The sequence below is a fragment of the Mytilus trossulus genome, chromosome 3 (assembly GCF_036588685.1).
Source record: "Mytilus trossulus isolate FHL-02 chromosome 3, PNRI_Mtr1.1.1.hap1, whole genome shotgun sequence".
NCBI classification, from domain to species: Eukaryota; Metazoa; Mollusca; class Bivalvia; order Mytilida; family Mytilidae; genus Mytilus; species Mytilus trossulus.
This window is the reverse complement of record NC_086375.1, coordinates 6676336-6699872: the sequence shown is the minus strand read 5'-3', so window position 1 is coordinate 6699872 and position 23537 is coordinate 6676336. Positions and strand designations below refer to the sequence as shown.

Genomic DNA, 23537 nt, shown 5'->3' with positions numbered 1-23537 from the left:
TACGGCCTTCAACAATGAGCAAAACCCAAATCGCATAGTCAGCTATAAATGGCCTCGTAATAACAATGATATATAAATGAACGATTTAAATGTGAAAAACTTTCAGCCTGATTTTTGTATAAAAACACCACACAAAAATGATATACAGCACCAAACGACAACCATTGAATTGCAGGCTCCTTAATAGACCACTTTCGAGTTCATCCGTCACCGAAAAAAAACTCGTCAATTATACGCGCCTTTATCACCGTCATTTGTGCGTTTAGGGGCGTCGTCACTTCCATTCCAATGTTGAGCGAGTGGTTGGAAAACTATAATTCTATATTGCACGAATTATTCGGCAAATTGAATTATCAAAATTGACAACCAGCACTGCTGTCATTAGGGAATTGCCATTAAGTACCTACAGAACAACCATTATTTCTAGTTTATCATACACAGTGACGATCACTAAGACGCTTGATGAACGTAAATAGTGCAGGGATACAGGCGAGCCCCTCGATCTGGTAAATGACGTCATAAAGGCGTGTGTAATTGACGAGTTTTTTTCGGTGCCGGATGAACTCGAAAGTGGTCTATTGGGACATACACATACACAATGAATTATATCATTTGGGCGAATTTTCGGCCACCATGGATAAGTTCGGTTGAAGAGTATAAAGATTGTACACAATTTTTTTTACAAATTATAATTTGCAAAAATAACAATTTGTATAAAATTTTACTAAAATTCACTTATAACTTTTACAATAACTTATCAGATGGATTTTATTATAAAAAAACATTGATACAATTAAAATTCAATGACCAAACGATAAACGTTATGTTGTACTGTTACACCACTGTCCAAGACTAGGGAAGGGTTTGGCACGAACAAACATGTTTCACACCGCCACATTCTGTATGTGCCTGTCCCAAGTCAGGAGCCTGTCATTCAGTGGTTATGGTAGATACTTAGGCTGTTAAACTCGTTTGAATTGTTTTTCGTTTGTCATTGCAAGGCCTTTTATATCGGACTATGCCGCAGTATTGGTTTGCTCATAGTCGATGGCGGTATGATGAGCTATAAGTGTTAGTTTCTATGTTTTTTGTCACTTTTGGAGAGTTGTATAATTGGCAATTAAATACACCACATCTCCTTTTATATTTACAAAATACAAAATTATTGAGTATATGTATCATTTATTTGAGCTTGTGAGTGAAATGTTGCCTTTCGAAATTACACAATGTTCATCTTTTGCTATTAGCATTCACATAAATTTAGAAGTGCTACTCCTCCTCTTTGTAATTACACGAAAGAGAACATGAATACCAATGGGAAAAGCTTTTTAACTGGTTCACATAGCGAAAAGTGAAGCCGCTCAAAACTGTAGCTGCCAATAAAGATGTGTCTTTAACAGCTTCAATATAAGTTCTCGACAAAATATCCTTTAAATAAGTGAATATATATATGTCTCTGTTTAGGTCTAGCAAGATCCAAATAACCAGTTATAAACTAAGATCTAAGCCAAATTTTAATGTTGCTGTTATCATCAGTGGTACCCCCTTATCCCCTCTCGTATATATATACCTATATATACTAGTCTACGCCGAACACCAATAAGGATATCTACTTTCAAATTGAAATTCCAGATTATTTCCCCTTTATAAATAGGTAGCAAACTGTAAAGAGTTATCTTTTACTGAATTTTATTTACGGGTAAAAAGTAAACATTCCTTTTATCACAAGTTACAGAGCTGACGAGACATGGACAATATTCTCCTAGCACTAGCTGGCACATCTTTTTTTAAGTATGCTGCATATATGTATATGTCCAAACGAACTTACCAATGTGTTGGGACAGTCTCTGAACTCTACCTCTATCCCGTAAAGTCCTGCAAGGGGCTCAAAGTAAACAGTTTACGATGTACCCGGCTCGGCGTGGAGTACGACGGCATGTATGACAGGTGAGCTACACATGTCTTATTAATATTAAGGTCAAACTTTATCTACAATTATTTATTTTAAAACCGTTCATAAACCTCTTTAAATCAATATGTAAAATTGTTTTCCTTATAGGTCATTAGACCGTAAAAGATTGTAAAAATAACGGTATGTTATAGCATGGTTGAATGACCACATCGACACGACATATATATATAGAATATAGAATATTTTTATTTCCCAAATTACAGGGCCCATAAAGGGCATAAAATCAGATACAATTGATTTACATAATTAGTAACAACAGCAATAATAGAGGCATATACATATATAATTGGAATATAAGCATTGGTCAGAATCAAGCTAAAACCCACATATATTATATTGTGAATAAAAGAATAATAAAATTACATTATACATGCATATGTATTTATTTTCAAATTATTTACTTGACTAAATGTCAGTGTTCATGCCTGATCTCCTTAATTCAAAACAGTCACAAATATATATATGTTAATGTTAGAACAAAAACAAAAGTTTTCATGAGATCTACATGATATGTATATAATATACTTGTAACGGTAAAATTGTTTACAAGTCCTACTTTCTGTGCATGTCATTATCTTGAGACAATTCTTTAATTGAAGTTCCTGGTGCAACTGAATTTCTAAAAGAAAAGAAAAAAAATAATAATCTATATTTGGTGTTTTTATATGTTATAATGTTTGCATTGTGTACATATTTGTTTTGTATTGTTTATATACTATCTATTGTCCGCTAGCTTGAGTCTGGTGGGTATAAATGTGCATTTCATTAATAAATAAATAAATTAAATAAGTATGATCAGTTTTTTTCTGTATTTCCATGGCTGCAGACATGATATGAAACTTCTTTAGGAAACTCGATCATTTCTTTTCACTTGTTTAGATTTGATTTCCGATGACGAAGATTTTTTTTATAACTTTTGACCAGTTCTTAGATAAATTGAAATCACTTGAAGATGCTTAAATATTTTACAAAAAAAGAAAAAATCGAGAAAAATGCTTTCAAATTAAAATGATAGTAACACATTACCAAGCTATTATCACAAAAACGAAACACAAATTCGTTTGGTGCATTCATTCGCCAAAATCCATTCTCATATTGTGCATCACTACACAGAACTTGCGATAACCTTGATTTCTCTGAAAAGAGCAATTGTTAAAATTATTTTGTTTCTTTACGTTTGGTAATATATAATGACATATGAATAAACCCAAAGCTCAATGAATAAATTTCTTCATAAACTGTATTACCACAGGCTTATTAACATCCATTAAAGCAAGTTTATGGTGTTTATACTGAATTTTATAATATCATACTCATTACTACAAATTGAATTGCCCAGGTTATCTATAAACATGTAAAAAGAAGGTATTTGCATGTCAGGACCACAAACCGACAAAAATGTAGGTCTGGTTGAATTTTATTTTAAGCAAGGTGAGGTAAAACCCAAAATAATTTGCCAGAAAAGTTACTACTCCAACCATTAGCAGCAACTAGATAAGTGATTAACTTTATAGGCTAAAGAACTCTCAAACCATTCTAAAATTAACGGCTGAAAATTGTTCAAAAGGGAGGGGAAATCCGGGCTGCATACGACTCCCCCTTTCCGAGTGGTGCCTGTCAACAGCCCTTCCCCTTTTATCTAGATCAGTTCAATGATATATATTGGATATACAAAGAAAAATCACTTTTATAGGGCACAGTCAAGAGACGAGAAGCACCCCAGCCATGAGAATAAAACTACATTAAGACAATCAGCAGCCGAAAAAAAACCACTCTATTACCAAGTCAGGAATATGACAATTGTTTGTCATGCGTTCCGTTGAATGATAACGTTTGGTTTTATCAAACGGAATGGTTTGAACCCTTGTCACACAAGCTGTACTTTTTCCTTTTGATAGCAAATAGCTAAGCACCAGTGAGTAGCATAGTCACATGCAATCCATCTCCAGCTAAGGTGCTAAATTGAAGGCCAAATGAATACTCGAGTATGGATACAGTCAATTGAGTGAATTATTGACTTGCAAGTCAATTAAGAACATTTTGAAAAAGGGCTGAACTGACTGATTAAACAAGATATTTTTTTTATTATTCAGCTCAAATTAATATAATCGTATTTATTTTTTTCGTCTGAATCGTAGCTTATACAGGCCCTTTATATTATTCAAAGAATATATTGGCAGAAGTTGCAATTTCAAGCGATCATCAATGTCATCAATGAATTTTCCCTCGCGCTAGAAAGGGCCACTTGTCTCGGAATTTTTTTCTAAGACATGTGCCTGTCTGTGCATTTTGATTTTTTTGCAAATCCAAATTAAATCAAACAAACCTTAATCACGTTTATATTCGACATAATACAGTTTTAACAATAATTTATGTTTTAATATATTGTTTACCATTTTTCTAAACCGCTCTAAAAGTTTGCATCACTGATTTGACATTCCACTAATTCGATAAAGTCAACACGTGGTATTGTCGCCTGCTGTGGTTCAGAATCCAACACGTGTCGTGGACTTTCTGAGGTGAGTATCTGTCAGTTATTTTTGCATATTTCTAATATAAGAAGATCCTATAAAATGTGAATTAGTTTTTTGTTAATATAATTTTATGAACACGATACATTTTACTGCATACTGCATACCTATGTTATGCAATGAACAATACATTTGATATGTCCAAATGTTCAAATCGGAACCAAAAAAAAAAAAAACGCGCGCACACACACACGTGTTCACGACATGCAAATGTATCTGTACACACGATGTCACATGGCATAACTTCCAATAAGATCAACAGTAGACCACGCACACATAATGTGACATGGCATGTAAATTTATTTACAAAATTCAAAACTGGTACCGAGTAGCAGTATACATATGTGTTTGTCAACAATGAATTTGAGGTACCCTTGGGGAATTTCTTGGTGCAAAAATGTAAATATTTGCAGAAACATACATGAGTATGTAAAGCCGATGATCATTGCCAAATTGGTTGAAAATCTCGAAATTTTGGATATTAAACCCATAAAATATCTGTATATTATTCTTTATAGAAAAATTAAGTTTAATTTGCCAGTATTGGATTTGAATTTGTATAGTCACTATACAAATCCTTGATTTGTTCAAAAATCGAACTTCTTAAAAAAAATATTTTCATTATGATCGTAAGGTAAGATTCATTTTCCATCAAAACTCTTTCATTCACGGTATCTTTTAAGGGGTACCTTGAGGTTCCATTAAACAACGTGACATTCCTACAAACGTCAAATTTCATCCTGAAATTTAGGAGATATCAAATTGCACAATTTATTTATGAATATGTTAATTAATCCATTACAACACCCCTTATCCAACTCCCTGCTGGAAGAGATTAGAAAGTCAGATGAATGGGAATGGAACTTTTATCTGTGACCATGGTAATCAGACCATCACTGACCACAGAAACAAATCGGAAACAATATATTAGTGTATTATGTATATTTCATAATTTGAAGAAGAACACTATTTTATAGGACCATGGAAGTATCATATAGTCAATATAATACTTCCATGATAGGACCTTATATTTTTGTGTAAAATATGTTCTAGGACATATGTGTATATAATATATATGTCGTGTACAAGTTGCGATTTTGTACAGGTTATAACATGTACAAAAATGTTGTACATGTTATAACTTGTATAATGCAAAAATACAAGTTATAACATGTACACAAGTACCTCATACATGTTATAACCTGTACAAAATATTGCTTAAAAATGGTTTTAACTTGTACAAAATTTAAGATAAATCTTATTGAAGTAAAATTAACATTTAAATTCACCAATGCATAAAGAACAACAATAAATAGGCCAGAATATGTCTTTTTTGTAGAGACAATGATCACAAAGTTTAAAAAATATATGTTTCATGACTTATGTTAGCAAAATGTGTTTTCATGTAATTATATGTTTTATGCAGTCCATCATGGCTTACATAAGTTATTTACTAAAAGCAAACATTTCCTTTAATGACAATTCATTATACATTAGTAACTAAATTCTACAAAAAAGTTAAGAACAATGCCTAATAATTTTGGGCAATACTCCTCCCTCTCGTTTTATACCATGCAAGACTAAAATAATGTCTTATATGCTTACTCTGTAAAAGCAAGAGAGAGCTGAAATAGTTTTCAATGGACCACGTTTCTTTATCAATATCTTTGGATCTATTCTTCAACATTTTGACCTTCAGCATGACTTGTGTAAATTGATAACTTATTTTTTTATAAACTTTAAGATCATTGCATGAGGTGAATGTCATTTTGATGTTTTAAATCCTTTACTTTGAAAGCATGTATTTGTGGCCTTTGGATGATGTTTGATCCATGGACGGGTTGCCAGTTGTCTTTTAGACACATACCCCATTTCCATTCCCAATTTCATTTGTAGACACGTCTATCCTGGCCATCCTATTATGTCTTTAAGTGTCAACTAGAATGAAAGTATTTTACTATTGTCTTCAAAGTGGACACTCACAATTATAATTTATCAAATAAAGATATGTCCATAGAAAGTCACTAGTAAGAGGATCATAAGACATGTCCTTAAGAAATATCTTATGATAGGTCTTAGGAATGCTTCGTAATACCGACCCCTGGAATGATTAACTGTATCAAAAAAGGACAAAACACACTTACATGAAGGAATAATAAAAAAGCTATGAAAATATAATGGAGGTTAATAACATCTGTTGCGATAATAGAAACATATCCTTTTTTTATTTTGTACAAGTTAAAACCATTTTTTAGCAATATTTTGTACAGGTTATAACATGTATGAGGTACTTTTGTACATGTTATAACTTGTATTTTTGCATTATACAAGTTATAACATGTACAATATTTTTGTACATGTTATAACCTGTACAAAATCGCAACTTGTACACGACATATACACATTTTCGAAAGAGTTCTTTGTATATTTGAAATAATTAGTTACGAAAATGAATTACTAAATTAATAGTGATACAAGCATGTCAATTGTATTCAAGGATTTGGAAAAGGGGAGGCACCAAGGCACTGTTAGGACTATCTACCTCTGAATGTCACCCTGTTCAAGTCTTGTATTGAAATTATTGGAAAACATTCTTTCAAATCGTTATTTAAAAAATAATTCAAAATAATACAAAAAAGCCCAGGGTTCAATACCTTGCTTATGTAGAAGTGGATGCTCAAACACAGCAATCCAGTTTGATTTTGAATTTTTAGTATTAAAATTGAGAATGGAAACGGGAAATGTGTCAAAGAGACAACAGAGCAGACAACAGCCGAAGGCCACAATGGATCTTCAATGGTGGTAGTCCACATACACGAATAAAAAGTTTTAAAAATAAAATCAAATAAAAAGTTACCCCTGAAGTAAAGCTCTTTTTTGTTTTGTTTTATGAAAAAGTATTTTGTGATTGATGTGCGTTGTCGTTGCTAATTTTGACCTCATAGTATCTGAAATAATACTATTGCTGTTGTCGGAATATATTTGAACGCGAAAATGTTCTCCTTTATCTTCTGTAATCTACAAACATTTCTTCTTCTATTTTGCTCATATATATTTTTTTTTTATTTATCAAAATTAAGATATGAAAATCTCATAAAACATTCTCAAATTAATTGTACAGGAGAAGAAGATATAATTATTTATTTCCAATAATGGGTCCCAAAGGGCATAAACATTACAACATCAATAATTTTCATAATACAATAAAAACATTGATTATTATATTTAAAAAAAAATCTATAATATGTGGTTATTTAAAAAAAAATAACATGTACAAACTTTGCAGTAATACTGTTTCTTATAATGGATATAAATCAACAAGTCAGGAGCCTCTGGCCTTTGTTAGTCTTGTATTATTTTAATTTTAGTTTCTTGTGTACAATTTGGAAATTAGTATGGCGTTCATTATCACTGAACTTGACTAGTATATATTTGTTTAGGGGCCAGCTGAAGGACGCCTCCGGGTGCGGGAATTTCTCGCTACATTGAAGACCTATTGGTTACCTTCTGCTGTTGTTTTTTTTTTATTTGGTCGGTTTGTTGTCTCTTTACGGAAGCCGATAAGGGCCATTCAAAAAAAAAAAATTATGTCGTTATTACGACATAGCATGTCGTAATTTCGACATAACATGTCGTTATTACGACATCGCTATGTCGTAATTTCGACATAACATGTCGTTATAACGACAACGCTATGTCGTAATTTCGACATATCATGTCGTAATAACGACATCACTATGTCGTTTTAACGACATAGCTATGTCGTTATAACGACATCGCTATATTCAAAAGAATATGTATTATGATTGGCAAGAGACTAAATGACAAAGAAATTAACAATTATACGTCATCATAATGTCCCCGATAATTATAAAAGCCCCCGCATGGTCAGCTATAAAAGAGGGAAGAAAGCTACCAGAGGGAGAGTCCCCGAAATGCTGTGTGGCAGACAGTGTTATTATTCAATTATTAGCTCCATTGGTAAAACTCCAAATTTCATATTTAATGTATTCTATTGTTAAACAATTTACATGAAGATAAATAAGTATATATTTATTAATTGCAATTTATATATGTTATAGATATCAGTTTAGATTATCAAGGCTCATAGTGCTAGGGCTGTACAGTCAAACAACCGAAAGTAATTTAGATTACCAAGTTACCGGTCGTAGAAAAGCTATAGTCACACATGTTGGAAGAATGTAATGTGGAATTATTAGAGGACTGTCTGAAATTGTACAACCAAGTCAAGTCAAGCTTTCCATCTCCCTTTAAATAAGTGCAAACTACATGGCTTCTTGGTATAAGGGTGTATTGAAGTATTAATAGCTCTATTTCTACTTTCAAACGTTGGGCACGCTCGATGTTCCTACAACCCCTAGGATTTAAAACAGAATCTTCGAAATTTCATCCGCAAAACAAAATAAAAATGTTAGAAAACACGAACCAATATTAAAACAAATTCAATATATGTTTTGAATTATGTTTTTACAGCTCTTGATCATCTCCTAAGTAATATCCTGTATATTTGAGGGTTAAAAAAAGAAAGCTATGTGAAAAAAACGGATGTCCCCATCCAACGTTACATTTATGAAAAACTGTTTTAACTCTTATGTATAGTGATCCTATTTCTTATTCTCTGATCTTCTTGATTCTTGACAGGAACAACGACATGTGTCGGTTCTTTGTGGCGTTAAAGCCGTTATTTTACCAAATTTCATTTGACTCGACTGCATATTATAGTAGAAAATGAATAAAAATAGTAAGACAATAATAATATCTAACAAAAGTACAAATATTTGCCTCAGTTCAAATATTGCTGATTCAATAAAATCTTCTCTACACAGTCGTTTTTCAAGCGGTAGCCATTTTGTCCAAGCTGATATTTCATTTTTCAAAGCAGTTACGCCGTATTTTTTTTATAATTGATCAAAACAAAAGTTAGATATACGAAGAGTAAAAAATGCCAAGATTCTTTCCTTTTAAACTACATATTTAGGTCTTAAAGGAATAAAATGCTTCCATACATTACAAAACGGTAGTTAATTTTTCCAAATGTCTGAAAACGTCTAAAATCCTAAGGACGCTAATTTCCGACGTTAAATGTGCTAAAATTTCAATTAAATGTTTATGATGATTAAAACAAATCGTGTTATGAAATTTATGGAAAGATGTTAATGATTGCTGCCGAAAAAAATAGTGCATGTTGCTAAAGACTCCGCCCGGGGAAATAGGTTCGACACAGGTTAAACTAATTGTATAGCTTTTAACTATTTATTTAAAAGAATTTGGAAATGGGGGGGAAATCCCATTTTGTAAAATAACTTGAAATTTATGTTACGGAAGTACTCCGAAATAGATCATTTAAAGTCGTCACTTCAGTTAGGTGCAATCACCAATATCAAAACACTTAATACCAGTTCACGGAATGTTTTACTTCGCGATTTGTCCTGCTATTTCGTGATGAAAGTAATTCCTGTACTAGCGAAGCCGGAACTTTTCGTCAATATCAACTTGTGCATGAAATGGAGGTGATTGAAAGACGAATCCCAAACAGCAACGGAAACCGTTTCATCGAATTAAAAAAAACGGGATTATATTTTTGTTTGTCGTTTTCGCGGACGACCCAGGAGTAGATTACTATATTTTAAAATGTAAATATCTGAAGATGACTTCGGAAATAATTCTCAAGCCAAGGTTCAAGTAATTGAAGGGGTGTATTTCGACAACTTATGTGTCAGGGAAAATACAATTCTATTCAAATTTAACCAAGGGTAAAAATGTTCGATTTACTTGCAGAGTGTCAGATATATTTGTATTGGGGATGAATTAAGATATAGAAGTTTTACAATGACATATGATATGCAACTTGAAAGTTAAACATCCTATGATAAAACAAATTATGAAAACCGTATACATGTACTTCCGTCCCATCGTTCCTTCCTACATTACTTGCGACAGTACTGCATTTTAAGTTGAAATAACTTAAAGGGTAAACATTATTATATCGATTTCCACAACTCGAGGTAATTTTTTGATAAATGACATCACAAAACGAACAGAACCAGAATCAACCAACAATATAAAAAACCAATTAAAACTTGCAAAGATTATAATCGAAGTCAAAGACCCTCTTCGACGTCGCATTTTAAGTGTAACGTGTTGTAGATATATCGTGCCCAACGTTTGAAAGTTGCATTTGAGCAATTGATACTTTATTTCACCCTTATTTGAAGCAGCCATGTAGTATGCGCTTGTTTTGAGGGAGATGGGATGCTTAGTGAGTTAGGCTCGCTTAATCACATAGTAATCTGTCTGTTCAGCCTTTTCGCAAACGTTCATTTGCCACAATTCCTTTTTTAGAAAATATATAAGTTTCTCTATGAAGGTATTCGAAGAAGGTATCCAAAGATTTTGCGACGACGCAAACATTAAACTTTACAATATAAATAAATATCTTTAACCAATGAATTCAAATAGCAAAAGCTATGCAATTAACAAATATATACTTATTAAGCTTCATGTAAATTATTTAACAATAAAATGCATTAAATATGAAATTTGGAGTTTTACCAAGGGAGCTAATAATTGAATAATAACACTGTCTGCAACACAGCATTTCGGGGACTCTCCCTCTGGTATATTTCCTCTCTCTTTTATAGCTGACTATGCGGGGGCTTTTATAATTATTGGGGGCATTATGATGACGTATAGTTGTTAATATCTGTGTCATTTAGTCTCTTGGCAATCATAATACATATTCTTTTATATATAGCGATGTCGTTATTACGACATAGCGATGTCGTTGTAACGACATAGTGATGTCGTTATTACGACATGATATGTCGAAATTACGACATAGCGATGTCGTTATAACGACATGTTATGTCGAAATTACGACATAGCGATGTCGTAATAACGACATGTTATGTCGAAATTACGACATGCTATGTCGTAATTACGACATAATTATTTTTATTAATGGCCCTTATCGGCTTCCGTATCTCTTTGACACATTCCCCATTTCCATTCTCAATTTTAACATAAGTCAACTCTATACAGATTTTGTGATTCCGTATAAAGCATATGGATCTCCCTGGGAAACTTATTTCTTCTTCTCCAAGGGCATTTGCATACGAAAGAAATAAAAAGCATTTTTTTTCCATTTTTGTCACACATGTTATATATCATTAGACCTTGACATAAATTTAAAATTCGTGACATTTTTTTGTCAAAAATTTCCATTTGTTTTTTTTCTTCAGGAATTGCATATTCATTATAAGCAATGGAAACTATGGTATTGGCGCCATCGGATATTATGTATTCGCAGAGATCAATTCGTCCTTCGTTCCAAAATGGTGACCTGCTCGGAGACATTCGTGATTGGATTATGACCGGTCAAATGAACGTAGAAGACCTTCCAATGATATCAGTGAAATGTCTCCCTGGTGACGGATTCTTGACCACAGACAACAGACGATTATGGATATTCAAAGAATTGGAAATGCTTGGGGAGGCCAATCTGATCCAAGTGAGAAAGGTTTATTGGGTCCCTCCCAAGAAATGGAGGTATCGAAGTTACGAGATAGACATACGAGGTGATCCGGGTGGCTTTCTCGGCTACCATGACAACAGCCCAGTTGTTGAATATGAACCTGTTGATGAATCTGTTTGTGAGTGTAAATGCCACCATGGCAACGGATATTACTCATCGGATTCTGACTCTGACGACGATTACTATTATAACTACTGACCAGACTTTAGTTTTTTATCATCATCATCATCATACATTATAGTATACAAGAAAAAAAAACATTTTCATATTTTTTTGTTTTCGTTTATCATAACTGGCATTGCCTCGTTTTGAAGTATTTGATCATTTTTTGTGTTCTCAAATGATGAAAAGCTGCATGTTAAGAATCATTGTATTTTTGTGTATGTAAATTAAATTCCAATACTGAAGTTGAATGTTAACATAATGTTGGGTTTCGTTTATATTATGTTTAAATTGATCATTTTTAAGTACAAAGTACATAGTATTGTACTTTGTTATGTTGTATTTTGGGTTCTAATAAAGATCCTAATATATTAGCATTATGTTTTCGTCTACCATTTAATACTACAATGTATAATATTAATTCAAAAGAACACTCCTCCATAGGCTAAGGAAGCACTCCACAGTTATGTGTGTAGTTTCGCATTTTGGTCCCTGTGGATTTTTCAAATATGAGCACTGATGTGCAATAAAATTCATTTTTGGATAGCTGAGGATTAAAATTGCCTTCATATTGGGTTTATAAGAACATCAAGATTATGTAATGTCTGTAATATGGGGTGTTTTCTGTATGACAGTCCGTATTTACATACCAATACCATACATTGGTCCGGTAGGATTGTAAGTTTTTTTTCAACTTTTTGTCCCACGAACTTTGTGATTAAATTTTATGCAAAAATGAGGCGAAAGACACCAATTTTTTTATCATTAGGATAACAGAAAACAGAAATCAAAGTTTAATATAAATTATATAAAAAAGTTCTAAAGAAGAGAGGATGAGCACTTAAACAAAGGATTAAATATAAGAAAAACCCGACAACACCATGACCGAAAGAACAAACAACAATGTAAGTTCTTACAGCAGTCCAAATCGCACTAAATGGGAAAATGAAGATTCAGCTACACGAATCCAATCAATAAGCAATGAAAGCAATTCATGCTCCATATATACACACCTTCCACGTCGTTAATCAGGGAAAGCAATTCCTGCTCCATATATATACCTTCCACGTTGTTAATCAGGGAAAGCAATTCCTGCTCCATATATATACCTTCCACGTCGTTAATCAGGGAAAGCAATTCCTGCTCCATATATATACACCTTCCACGTCGTTAATCAGGGAAAGCAATTCCTGCTCCATATAAACACCTTCCACGTCGTTAATCAGGGAAAGCAATTCCTGCTCCATATATTTACCTTCCACGTCGTTAATCAGGGAAAGCAATTCCTGCTCCATATATTTACCTTCCCCGTCGTTAATCAGGGAAAGCAATTCCTGCTCCATATATATACCTTCCACGTCGTTAATCAGGGAAAGCAATTCCTGCTCCATATATATACATTCCCCGTCGTTAATCAGGGAAAGCAATTCCTGCTCCATATATACACCTTCATCGTCGTTAATCAGGGAAAGCAATTCCTGCTCCATATATATACCTTCCACGTCGTTAATCAGGGAAAGCAATTCCTTCTCCATATATATACCTTCCCCGTCGTTAATCAGGGAAAGCAATTCCTGCTCCATATATACACCTTCCCCGTCGTTAATCAGGTAAAGCAATTCCTGCTCCATATATATACCTTCCCCGTCGTTAATCAGGGAAAACAATTCCTGCTCCATATATATACCTTCCACGTCGTTAATCCTGACTGTTAAAATGCACGGAGTTACAGATGAAATTTGAATTGCGTTTTGGATTTTTTGTGTATGTACTGCTTATGTCATATTACTCTCCAAGTATTTATACATGCATTCATCTGAGGGTGGCAATGGGGGTACGAATAACGGTAACCTTGTCTAAAGGTAATGTGTGATCCATGACGATAGCAATGGGGGTACGAAGAACGGTAACCTTGTCTAAAGGTAATGTGTGATCCATGACGATAGCAATGGGGGTACGAATAACGGTAACCTTGTCTAAAGGTAATGTGCGATCCATGACGATAGCAATGGGGGTACGTATAACGGTAACCTTGTCTAAAGGTAATGTGTGATCCATGACGACAGCAATGGGGGTACGAATAACGATAACCTTGTCTAAAGGTAATGTGTGATCCATGACGATAGCAATGGGGGTACGAATAACGGTAACCTTGTCTAAAGGTAATGTGTGATCCATGACGATAGCAATGGGGGTACGAATAACGGTAACCTTGTCTAAAGGTAATGTGTGATCCATGACGATAGCAATGGGGGTACGAATAACGGTAACCTTGTCTAAAGGTAATGTGTGATCCATGACGATAGCAATGGGGGTACGTATAACGGTAACCTTGTCTAAAGGTAATGTGTGATCCATGACGATAGCAATGGGGGTACGAATAACGGTAACCTTGTCTAAAGGTAATGTGTAATCCATGACGATAGCAATGGGGGTACGAATAACGGTAACCTTGTCTAAAGGTAATGTGTGATCCATGACGATAGCCATGGTGGTACGAATAACGGTAACCTTGTCTAAATGTAATGTGTGATCCATGACGATAGCAATGGGGGTACGAATATAAACGGTAACCTTGTCTAAAGGTAATGTGTGATCCATGACGATAGCAATGGGGGTACGAATAACGGTAACCTTGTCTAAAGGTAATGTGTGATCCATGACGATACCAATGGGGGTACGAATAACGGTAACCTTGTCTAAAGGTAATGTGTGATCCATGACGATAGCCATGGGGGTACGAATAACGGTAACCTTGTCTAAAGGTAATGTGTGATCCATGACGATAGCAATAGGGGTACGAATAACGGTAACCTTGTCTAAAGGTAATGTGTGATCCATGACGATAGCAATGGGTGTACGAATAACGGTAACCTTGTCTAAAGGTAATGTGTGATCCATGACGATAGCAATGGGGGTACGTATAACGGTAACCTTGTCTAAAGGTAATGTGTGATCCATGACGATAGCAATGGGGGTACGAATAACGGTAACCTTGTCTAAAGGTAATGTGTGATCCATGACGATAGCCATGGGGGTACGAATAACGGTAACCTTGTCTAAAGGTAATGTGTGATCCATGACGATAGCAATGGGGGTAAGAATAACGGTAACCTTGTCTAAAGGTAATGTGTGATCCATGACGATAGCCATGGGGGTACGAATAACGGTAACCTTGTCTAAAGGTAATGTGTGATCCATGACGATAGCAATGGGGGTACGAATAACGGTAACCTTGTCTAAAGGTAATGTGTGATCCATGACGATAGCCATGGGGGTACGTATAACGGTAACCTTGTCTAAAGGTAATGTGTGATCCATGACGATAGCATGTGCACTTTCTTATAGAAGACCCAAAAAAAAATGGAATGATTTTGACGAATTACTTTTAATATTTGTCGAGTCTTCGAAAAAGCGAGACCTATCGATCCTACATTCCGTCGTCGTCGGCGGCGGCCACAAATATTCACTCAATTGGTTAAAATTTTAATAACTGTCTTGAACTATCCTTGATTTCTACCAATCTTGGACAGAAGCTTGTTTATCATCATAAAATAACATCCAGATTTTTATTTTCTCCAACAATTAATCATTATTAATTGAGACCTCTGACGAATCACGGTTCACCAATATGATGCTAACAGTAGCCGAAAGTTACCGTTTGACGACTGACGGGAAAGGGCATTACTACCCTCGTGCATGGATAGTAAAGTTTTGGGGTTTCTTGGGTTCAAGAATCTAGGGAAAACGCTCTATACGCACCAATCATTTTGCTTTTTTCGGCAGATTTGTGAATATTTTATATCTTGTTTTACCCATGATACATTACTAAAAAATACAAGTCTAATTACCAAACAGACAGTGGTGTAATACAAGATGGTCACTCCCATTGGAACAGATTTAAACACTGAGAGGCCAAAACCTTTATACCAGTTGATAAAGTAGTGTTGTCACTTAATTGGCCAGAATCTTTCACTATACATATTAGTCTATAAGATTTGAAAAAAATAAAGCCACTGATTTGCTCCGTGTTTGAAGCATGTTTAGTTTATCTAATCGTTCAAACCAAAACGTTGTCTGAAAAGTTTTACAAAAACATATTAATTTGGGCATTATAATAAATTCCAGACTTGATATCTTGTTTCTTCCGAGAACACTTTTTCATAAGAATGTAACTTTCTCGGATTCTTGTCAAAACTTTTTTTTCGACAAGGATTATACGTTTTGAAGAATTATCATTGTTCATTCATCTCACTTTTTTACTCTTTGAACTTGAAACCCTTATGTTATATACACCCAATTCACAGACAACGTGGGATCACAGATCTTGAATTGTTCATCAGTTTGTGAAACATTTTCACGTTTGTCAGTTTGAGTTATGGAACTTTGATCATGAAAGTTTTTACAGTATATATCATTCAAATTGGAACATACCACAAATTGTCGAAATACTCGTAACATCATTAAAACGGAAATGTATTTATCAGCAACATGTAGTTTAATTAAGAAAAAAATCTAAGTTACCGTTAGAAATTACAGAGTTTTAAATGATTTAAGACAAAACGAAGGTTTTTCGCCTATGTTATGTGCTTTCTATACAATTTTTCAGAATTCAATCAGAACAATGTAACTTTTAGATGATATGCGTTATTTTTTTTCGATTTTCAGATAAGTTAATAGTTATTAAAAGAACCAGATTTATAATTTCATACACCAGACTCGAGTTTTGATTACATACGACTAGCTCATATATATATGTGACGCTCAATTCAAAATAGTTATAAAGACAAACAAATTAAAGAGCATTTAGGACCCAAAATTCTAAAAAGTTGTGCCGAATACGGCTAAGCATGTAAGGTAATCTATAACAGGAATATAAAGAAAATTCTTAGTATTTCGAAAAGTTTATACTTTTGTAAACGGGAAATTTATAAAAATGACCATATACAATTAATATTCATGTCAACACCTAATCGAAACAAGGTTGTAGGCCAAAATTTTATCAAAATCTGTGACATAGCACATTTACAGTTGCTTGTCCTTAAATTCTTCAAAAAAAGTCATATATTGCTGAAAATATTATGTCTCCGGAAAATTCATGCTTATTTATGATATCCAACGTTTTATCCTAGACACTGGGTTTTTGCCACAGAAAAAGACGGTCAGTGGATTACACAGAGACAAGAGCCGCGCATGGCTCTTATATCAATTTCTTTACATGGAGATGAAATACACTTTGATGCACCAGGAATGACAACGCTGAAGTTGCCAAAAGACCCGAAGAAAGACCAATGTAAAGTTAAAAAAGTTCAGTAAGTATACGTAGTTCCACCTAAAAAAAAATCACATGAGTGAAAAAAATATGTTCAAGAGCTTTCTAAAGATCATGCATCGCCCGCCTGATTATTATACTTAAAGTCAAGAATAGTCAGAAAGCCTAAAGAATTGACGTAACATGGGGTTGCGTTGATTACGTTAGGAGTGGGGAAAGCATTACTTATTTTCTCTTAGGATCATTGGCATCTAGCTTCCGTTTTGTCTCTAGAAAAGAAAATAAATTAAAATCGTTAGAAATATCGAAAAGAGTGTTTTGCAAAGATACCATGCAGAGGAAAAACCAGAAGAGAACAAAAAAACAGACAAACAAATGAACACTGAATACAACACAGAAAGCTATAAGGACTGAGCGACATAAAAACCCTGAACACTGCATGTGGATAATCTCAGCCTGCAGGTGATCCGGAAGGGTAATCGGATCCCGCTCCACATGTGACACCCGTCATGTTGCTCGTGTTAGTACAATATTTAAATTATTATATAAAGGGCTTATACAAAATATCCACGTGCATAGTACACTTAAAACAATCTTCATATTCTTAACCGAACAGCATTTGAAGTGTTCGTCTGTATTCTTCTGCAGGGTTAAGATGGATATTATAGAATCTCTGGATTGTGGAACCGAGGCTGCAGCATGGATTAGTAAATTTCTGGGCAGAAAGATGTGTCTCCACTACTCACCCAGTGATATGGAGAAACGTGATGCTGTCAATGCTCAAAAGCTCTGGAGCCATGATGCTAAAAAGGGGGATCTGGTAATTATTTCACTACAATTGTTTCGGTAAAAAATATAATGTAAAACTATTAAAGATGTGTAAATCCTGGTGTGTTTGTGTCATCAATCCGAATATTTGTGTAAAAATTAGCATTACGTGTATTTACGTCTATAACTTGACAAATCACTTAAACTATTCCAGTTTGTAATATTATTTTTACAATTTCTTTAAATTTAACTTGATATGAGTTTTCCTTGGAATAAACATATACATAAAGTTTAACTATCTCTTGAATTTGAACTATATATATTGTCTGCCATAGTATTTTATTCCAGTTAATTTATAATTTTCATGTTATTCTAGCTGATATAAGTGAATTGTTCTTTCATTGATTTAAGCTTCTCTAAGTGATATTCGAACTTTTCTTTATTTTAGTTTGCATTTTCTGACTATTGCGCTTACATGATGTTATCTCAGTCTGGTCTGGATGAACTAAATAATCGTCTCGCCGAACCAGTCACGTGCCTTAACTTCAGGTCTAACATCATTGTTAAAGGATGTCCACCATATGACGAGGTATACTATTTATAGCAATATCACATTTTTGAAAATTCATGATGCAATATTTAGAAAAAATAAGAGTTAAATTGATTGATTGATTGATGGTTGCTTAGCGTCCAGTGGCAAATATTTCATGCATGTTCGAGACGAGAACAAGTTAACAATAAATACAACATGTTTAGGTCTGTTAATATAGAGGCCATACGGGATGATGGTTGGGAAATTTTGGACTGCCACAGGAAAATGAGGGTATATTGGATTAGAACAGAAATTTGGCCTTGCAACAGGCCACCTACGGACCTTTCAATGAGTTGTTGCAAGATTTCGTAACGTGCAAAGAGTGTGTCACTCTCTTTACACAAGGCACCGGTTTTAACGTCCCCATTCTGACCGGACGTGGCTGCAAACTGGATACATCCCTCACAGCCAAACAGACGCCCTACTTTGGCAAGCGTTTTACTGCTTGTTGGAAGAAGACCCAGTGACCATATTTCTATTCCACAGTCACCCTTGTGGTAGAAGATGTGGAGATTAGAGCGTGTGACTTTTAAAAAAACAGACATGCAGAAAACAATGCATTATATTGTTTTGAAGTTGATAAATAGAATTAACTCTGAAGTGCAGCCACCGATATTAGAATATATGACCGGCCATATAATCTATTTGAGTTTCTGTCCGAATTTGTGACTGAACTTTCCAGAATCCAATCAGCTAGTGTATTCATTTTCGGAGAATATCAAGAATTGTACGGTATAAATTTATGCCGTTTTTCAACATCTTTAGGGAAATATCATTATGCGCACAATATTTTGAGTGAGATATTATGTTTTCCTCTGTGTTACATCTGACAGTATTTACGTTTACCCGCAAATAGTAAACAATGAATAACAGTTTTTTTTTCGGATACTAATTGCTGAAATGTGTGTCCGGATAGCGACCCATACGAAAATTGAACGTAATAATTATATCAATTTATTATTATCTAACGGTTATTGTTACGCGGAGTTGATTATACTTGATGTTGTACCATATTTATTTCAGGACGAATGGGACGTTATAAAGATACGAGATGCTAAATTCAGAAATATAGATGCATGTACAAGGTAGGTATTTCTTTACATTAGTTTGAACAGATTTTTTTCTTGAAATCTTTCTTTAATTGAAGTTTTAATTTGATTATTTCTTCATTTGTAATGTTTATTACTTTTGTATTTTTGATTGGTTTTTTTTTTGTGCATTTTAATATTTACAAGTCCAAAAAATTGTAAAAGTCATGAACAAATATTGGATATTTGGATAACAAATATGCTTCATCCTTAAGATGTCAAAATATATACAATTATATATATTGATAATCATGTGTTTTCTTTTTAAATTGTTGCAGATGTATTCTGACGACAGTGGATCCATTCAAAGGAGAAAAGTCGAAAGACGAAGAACCGTTAAAGACCTTGCAAACGTGAGATTTGCCATTTTATGAAATTGAGTTATTTCCCTTCTTCTGTTATTATATTTTCATGTTGTTAATTTTCTTTTTATAAAAACAGTCGTAATTTTTAGGGATATTAATTTCTTAAAAATTATTTTGTAAGATAGTACATAAATGAAGGCGCACTTTAGGATAAGTCGACATTTATTTTAGAAGGACTTTAGATCTTAATTAAATAAAGCGAAACAGTGAAAATTCTTCCCAGAACGCAATAGCAATATTACTAAAAGACATGATTGAAATGTTGGGGATTCTTAAAAAAACGAGAAAAATATATGTTGGGAACAAAAAGTAAAGTTTATACTCATTTACTTACCTTCTATCAGTTTCAAAAATCCTTTCAGGATGAAAAATAATGACGTATCTTGAGAAAAAAAAGTTATAATATAAGTTTTAAAACTATAGGACTTCGGGTAAACAAAAATCCTTACGACTAAGATTGGTCACAAATATATACTGAATTGTTCATGACCTTGGACCAATCTTAGTTGTATATTTTTTTTTGTGGAAAACGGACTCTAGATTCTTTTTGTGATCTTAGCTGATTTTCTCCATGTATGGTATGTCTCTGAGTACCAAACTTCTCCAAGCAAGTAAGTATCCATATAAATAACACGTTTTTTTTTTCAATTTCAGGTACCGAGCCTTTGAACCTTACCCTCCAAGTAAACCCTTGTTTGGAATCCATCTTGCCAATGACGTAGAGGATGTCATCCATGTTGGAGACCCGATCTACGCCATACGAAAATAGACTTTAATACACAAGTTGTCTATTAGATAGGGTTATAAAGTAGTTTCAGTACACATTGAATGTTGATCAACTGATTTTAAGTCAAAGAGAAAGCTATGCGCTACTTTCGTCTCCATATTGAAATGATAGAGCTTCAAACACAGGCACTTGTCTCAGAATTTTTTTTTCCTATATACCTTATTACAATAAGGTACATAGGAATTTTTTTTCTGAGACAAGTGCCTGTGGCTTCAAATGATCGTATGGATTGACAGATTTTTTTTAAATGATTCAAACCTACAATTATCAATTTATATAATTAAATTTAAACATCATAAAATTTTACTCCGTATTTGGAGTTAAAAAATTGTACTTAAAACACCAAATCCAGTATTTTGATTGGTTGATTTTTGATTCAAATACAATAGCTGTGCTCGGAAGTTTTATGACCACAGGGCCAGATTTGTCTTGATTGATTCATCGGGCTCAATAAACCATCAGATCTGTCTTGATTGATTTACCTGGCCCAATAAACCATCAGATCTGTTTTGAATGATTTAACGAGCTGAATTAACAATCGGATGTGTCTTGATTAATTCACCACACTCAAATAAACATTAGATCCGACTTGTTTGAATCAACGTGCCCACTCAAATATTAAAGATTAGATCTGTCTTGATTGATTCACCAGGCTCAATTTAACATCCGATCCGTCTCGCTTGACTCGTTGAGTCTATTGATTAATTTCAACTGTCTCTGGAGATCTGTCATGGTTGATTGTGCAGGACTCAGTTAAACACCTCATCTGTCAACTACAAAGATAGAAAACACTTGTGACCGCTAATCAGAGGAGCAACTTTCAATGGTGTACTTTTACTGTGTGTATATAATATATAAAGTAGATAGAGCCGTCCAAATTTCTTAGGCATTAAATTAAAAGTGGTGATACACCGTCCATAATAGTCAGTCATATGAAGTTTTTGGTGCAAATATTTATAGTTTCAAGATTAATTTGATTTATTTGATCATTTTGGAATTTATATATATTTTTTTAGATTTTTATGTATTTTGGTCAGATTTAATAAATATTCGTATATATTATTAGAAATCATTCAAGTTATTTGACAATGAATATTACAAAGCTTATTACCATTTACCTCACAATTATAGCATATTATTTATATTTTTAAAAGAAACTGTGCAGAAAGTTACAACAGAGAGGGAAGCTGTTGCCTACTCAAATTTTTATTTAAAATTAAGAAAAATCCGTTAATTTCAATAGAACCGTTTGTCTTTTTTCAATACTGATAAGAAGACAGTTAGCAGCAAATCAAATCTTGTGCATCGATGAATAACAGAACAATCAAATACTGTTAATCGATAATAAAAGACCATCAAGTACTGTAAATCGACAAATAACAGATCAATCAAATAGTGTTAATCAATAATAACAGACTAATCATATACTGTAAATCGACAAATAACAGACCAATCAAAAACTGTAAATCGATAATAACAGACCAATCAAATACTGTAAATCGACAAATAACAGACCAATCAAATACTGTAAATCGATAATAACAGACTAATCATATACTGTAAATCGATAATAACATACCAATCAAATACTGTAAATCGACAAAAAACAGATCAATCAAATAGTGTAAATCAATAATAACATACCAATCAAATACTGTAAATCGATAATAACATACCAATCAAATATTGTTAATCGATAATAACAGACTAATCAAATAGTGTTAATCGATAATAACAGACCAATCAAATACTGTAAATCGATAATAACAGACTAATCATATACTGTAAATCGACAAATAACAGACCAATCAAATAGTGTTAATCGATAACAGACCAATGAAATACTGTAAATCGACAAATAACAGACCCGAAATACTGTAAATCGACAAATAACAGACCAATCAAATACTGTAAATCGATAACAGACTAATCATATACTGTAAATCGACAAATAACAGATCAATCAAATAGTGTTAATCGATAACACACCAATCAAATAATGTAAATCGACAAATAACAGACCAATCAAATACTGTAAATCGATAACAGACCAATCAAATACTGTAGATCGATAATAATATACTAAACAAATATTGTTAATCGATAATAACAGACTTATCAAAAATGTTATTCAATCAAATACTGTAAATCGATAACAGACCAATCAAATACTGTAAATCGATAATAATATACCAAACAAATATTGTTAATCGATAATAACAGACTTATCAAATAGTGTTAATCGATAATAACATACCAATCAAATACTGTAAATCGATAATTACATACCAATCAAACATTGTTAATCGACAAATAACAGACTAATCAAATAGTGTTAATCGATAATAACAGACCAATCAAATACTGTAAATCAAAAAATAACAGACCAATCAAATACTGTAAATCGATAATAACAGACTAATCATATACTGTAAATCGACAAAT

The 23537-nt window shown here is 33.3% G+C and overlaps 2 protein-coding genes across 2 annotated transcripts; both read left to right on the top strand.

Annotated features, from left to right (window-relative positions):
* The first annotated feature begins 1660 nt into the window (after window positions 1-1660).
* On the top strand, window positions 1661-21127 carry LOC134710061 (mitochondrial amidoxime-reducing component 1-like). Its single transcript, XM_063570226.1, has 7 exons — window positions 1661-1947; window positions 17353-17532; window positions 18141-18312; window positions 18709-18849; window positions 19876-19937; window positions 20219-20293; window positions 20960-21127. The coding sequence occupies exons 1-7, from the start codon at window positions 1748-1750 to the stop codon at window positions 21072-21074; spliced, it is 945 nt and encodes a 314-aa protein (XP_063426296.1). The 5' UTR covers window positions 1661-1747; the 3' UTR covers window positions 21075-21127.
* LOC134710062 (uncharacterized) lies at window positions 4381-12594 on the top strand. Its single transcript, XM_063570227.1, has 2 exons — window positions 4381-4491; window positions 11766-12594. The coding sequence occupies exon 2, from the start codon at window positions 11789-11791 to the stop codon at window positions 12254-12256; it is 468 nt and encodes a 155-aa protein (XP_063426297.1). The 5' UTR covers window positions 4381-4491; window positions 11766-11788; the 3' UTR covers window positions 12257-12594.
* Window positions 21128-23537: the final 2410 nt, after the last annotated feature.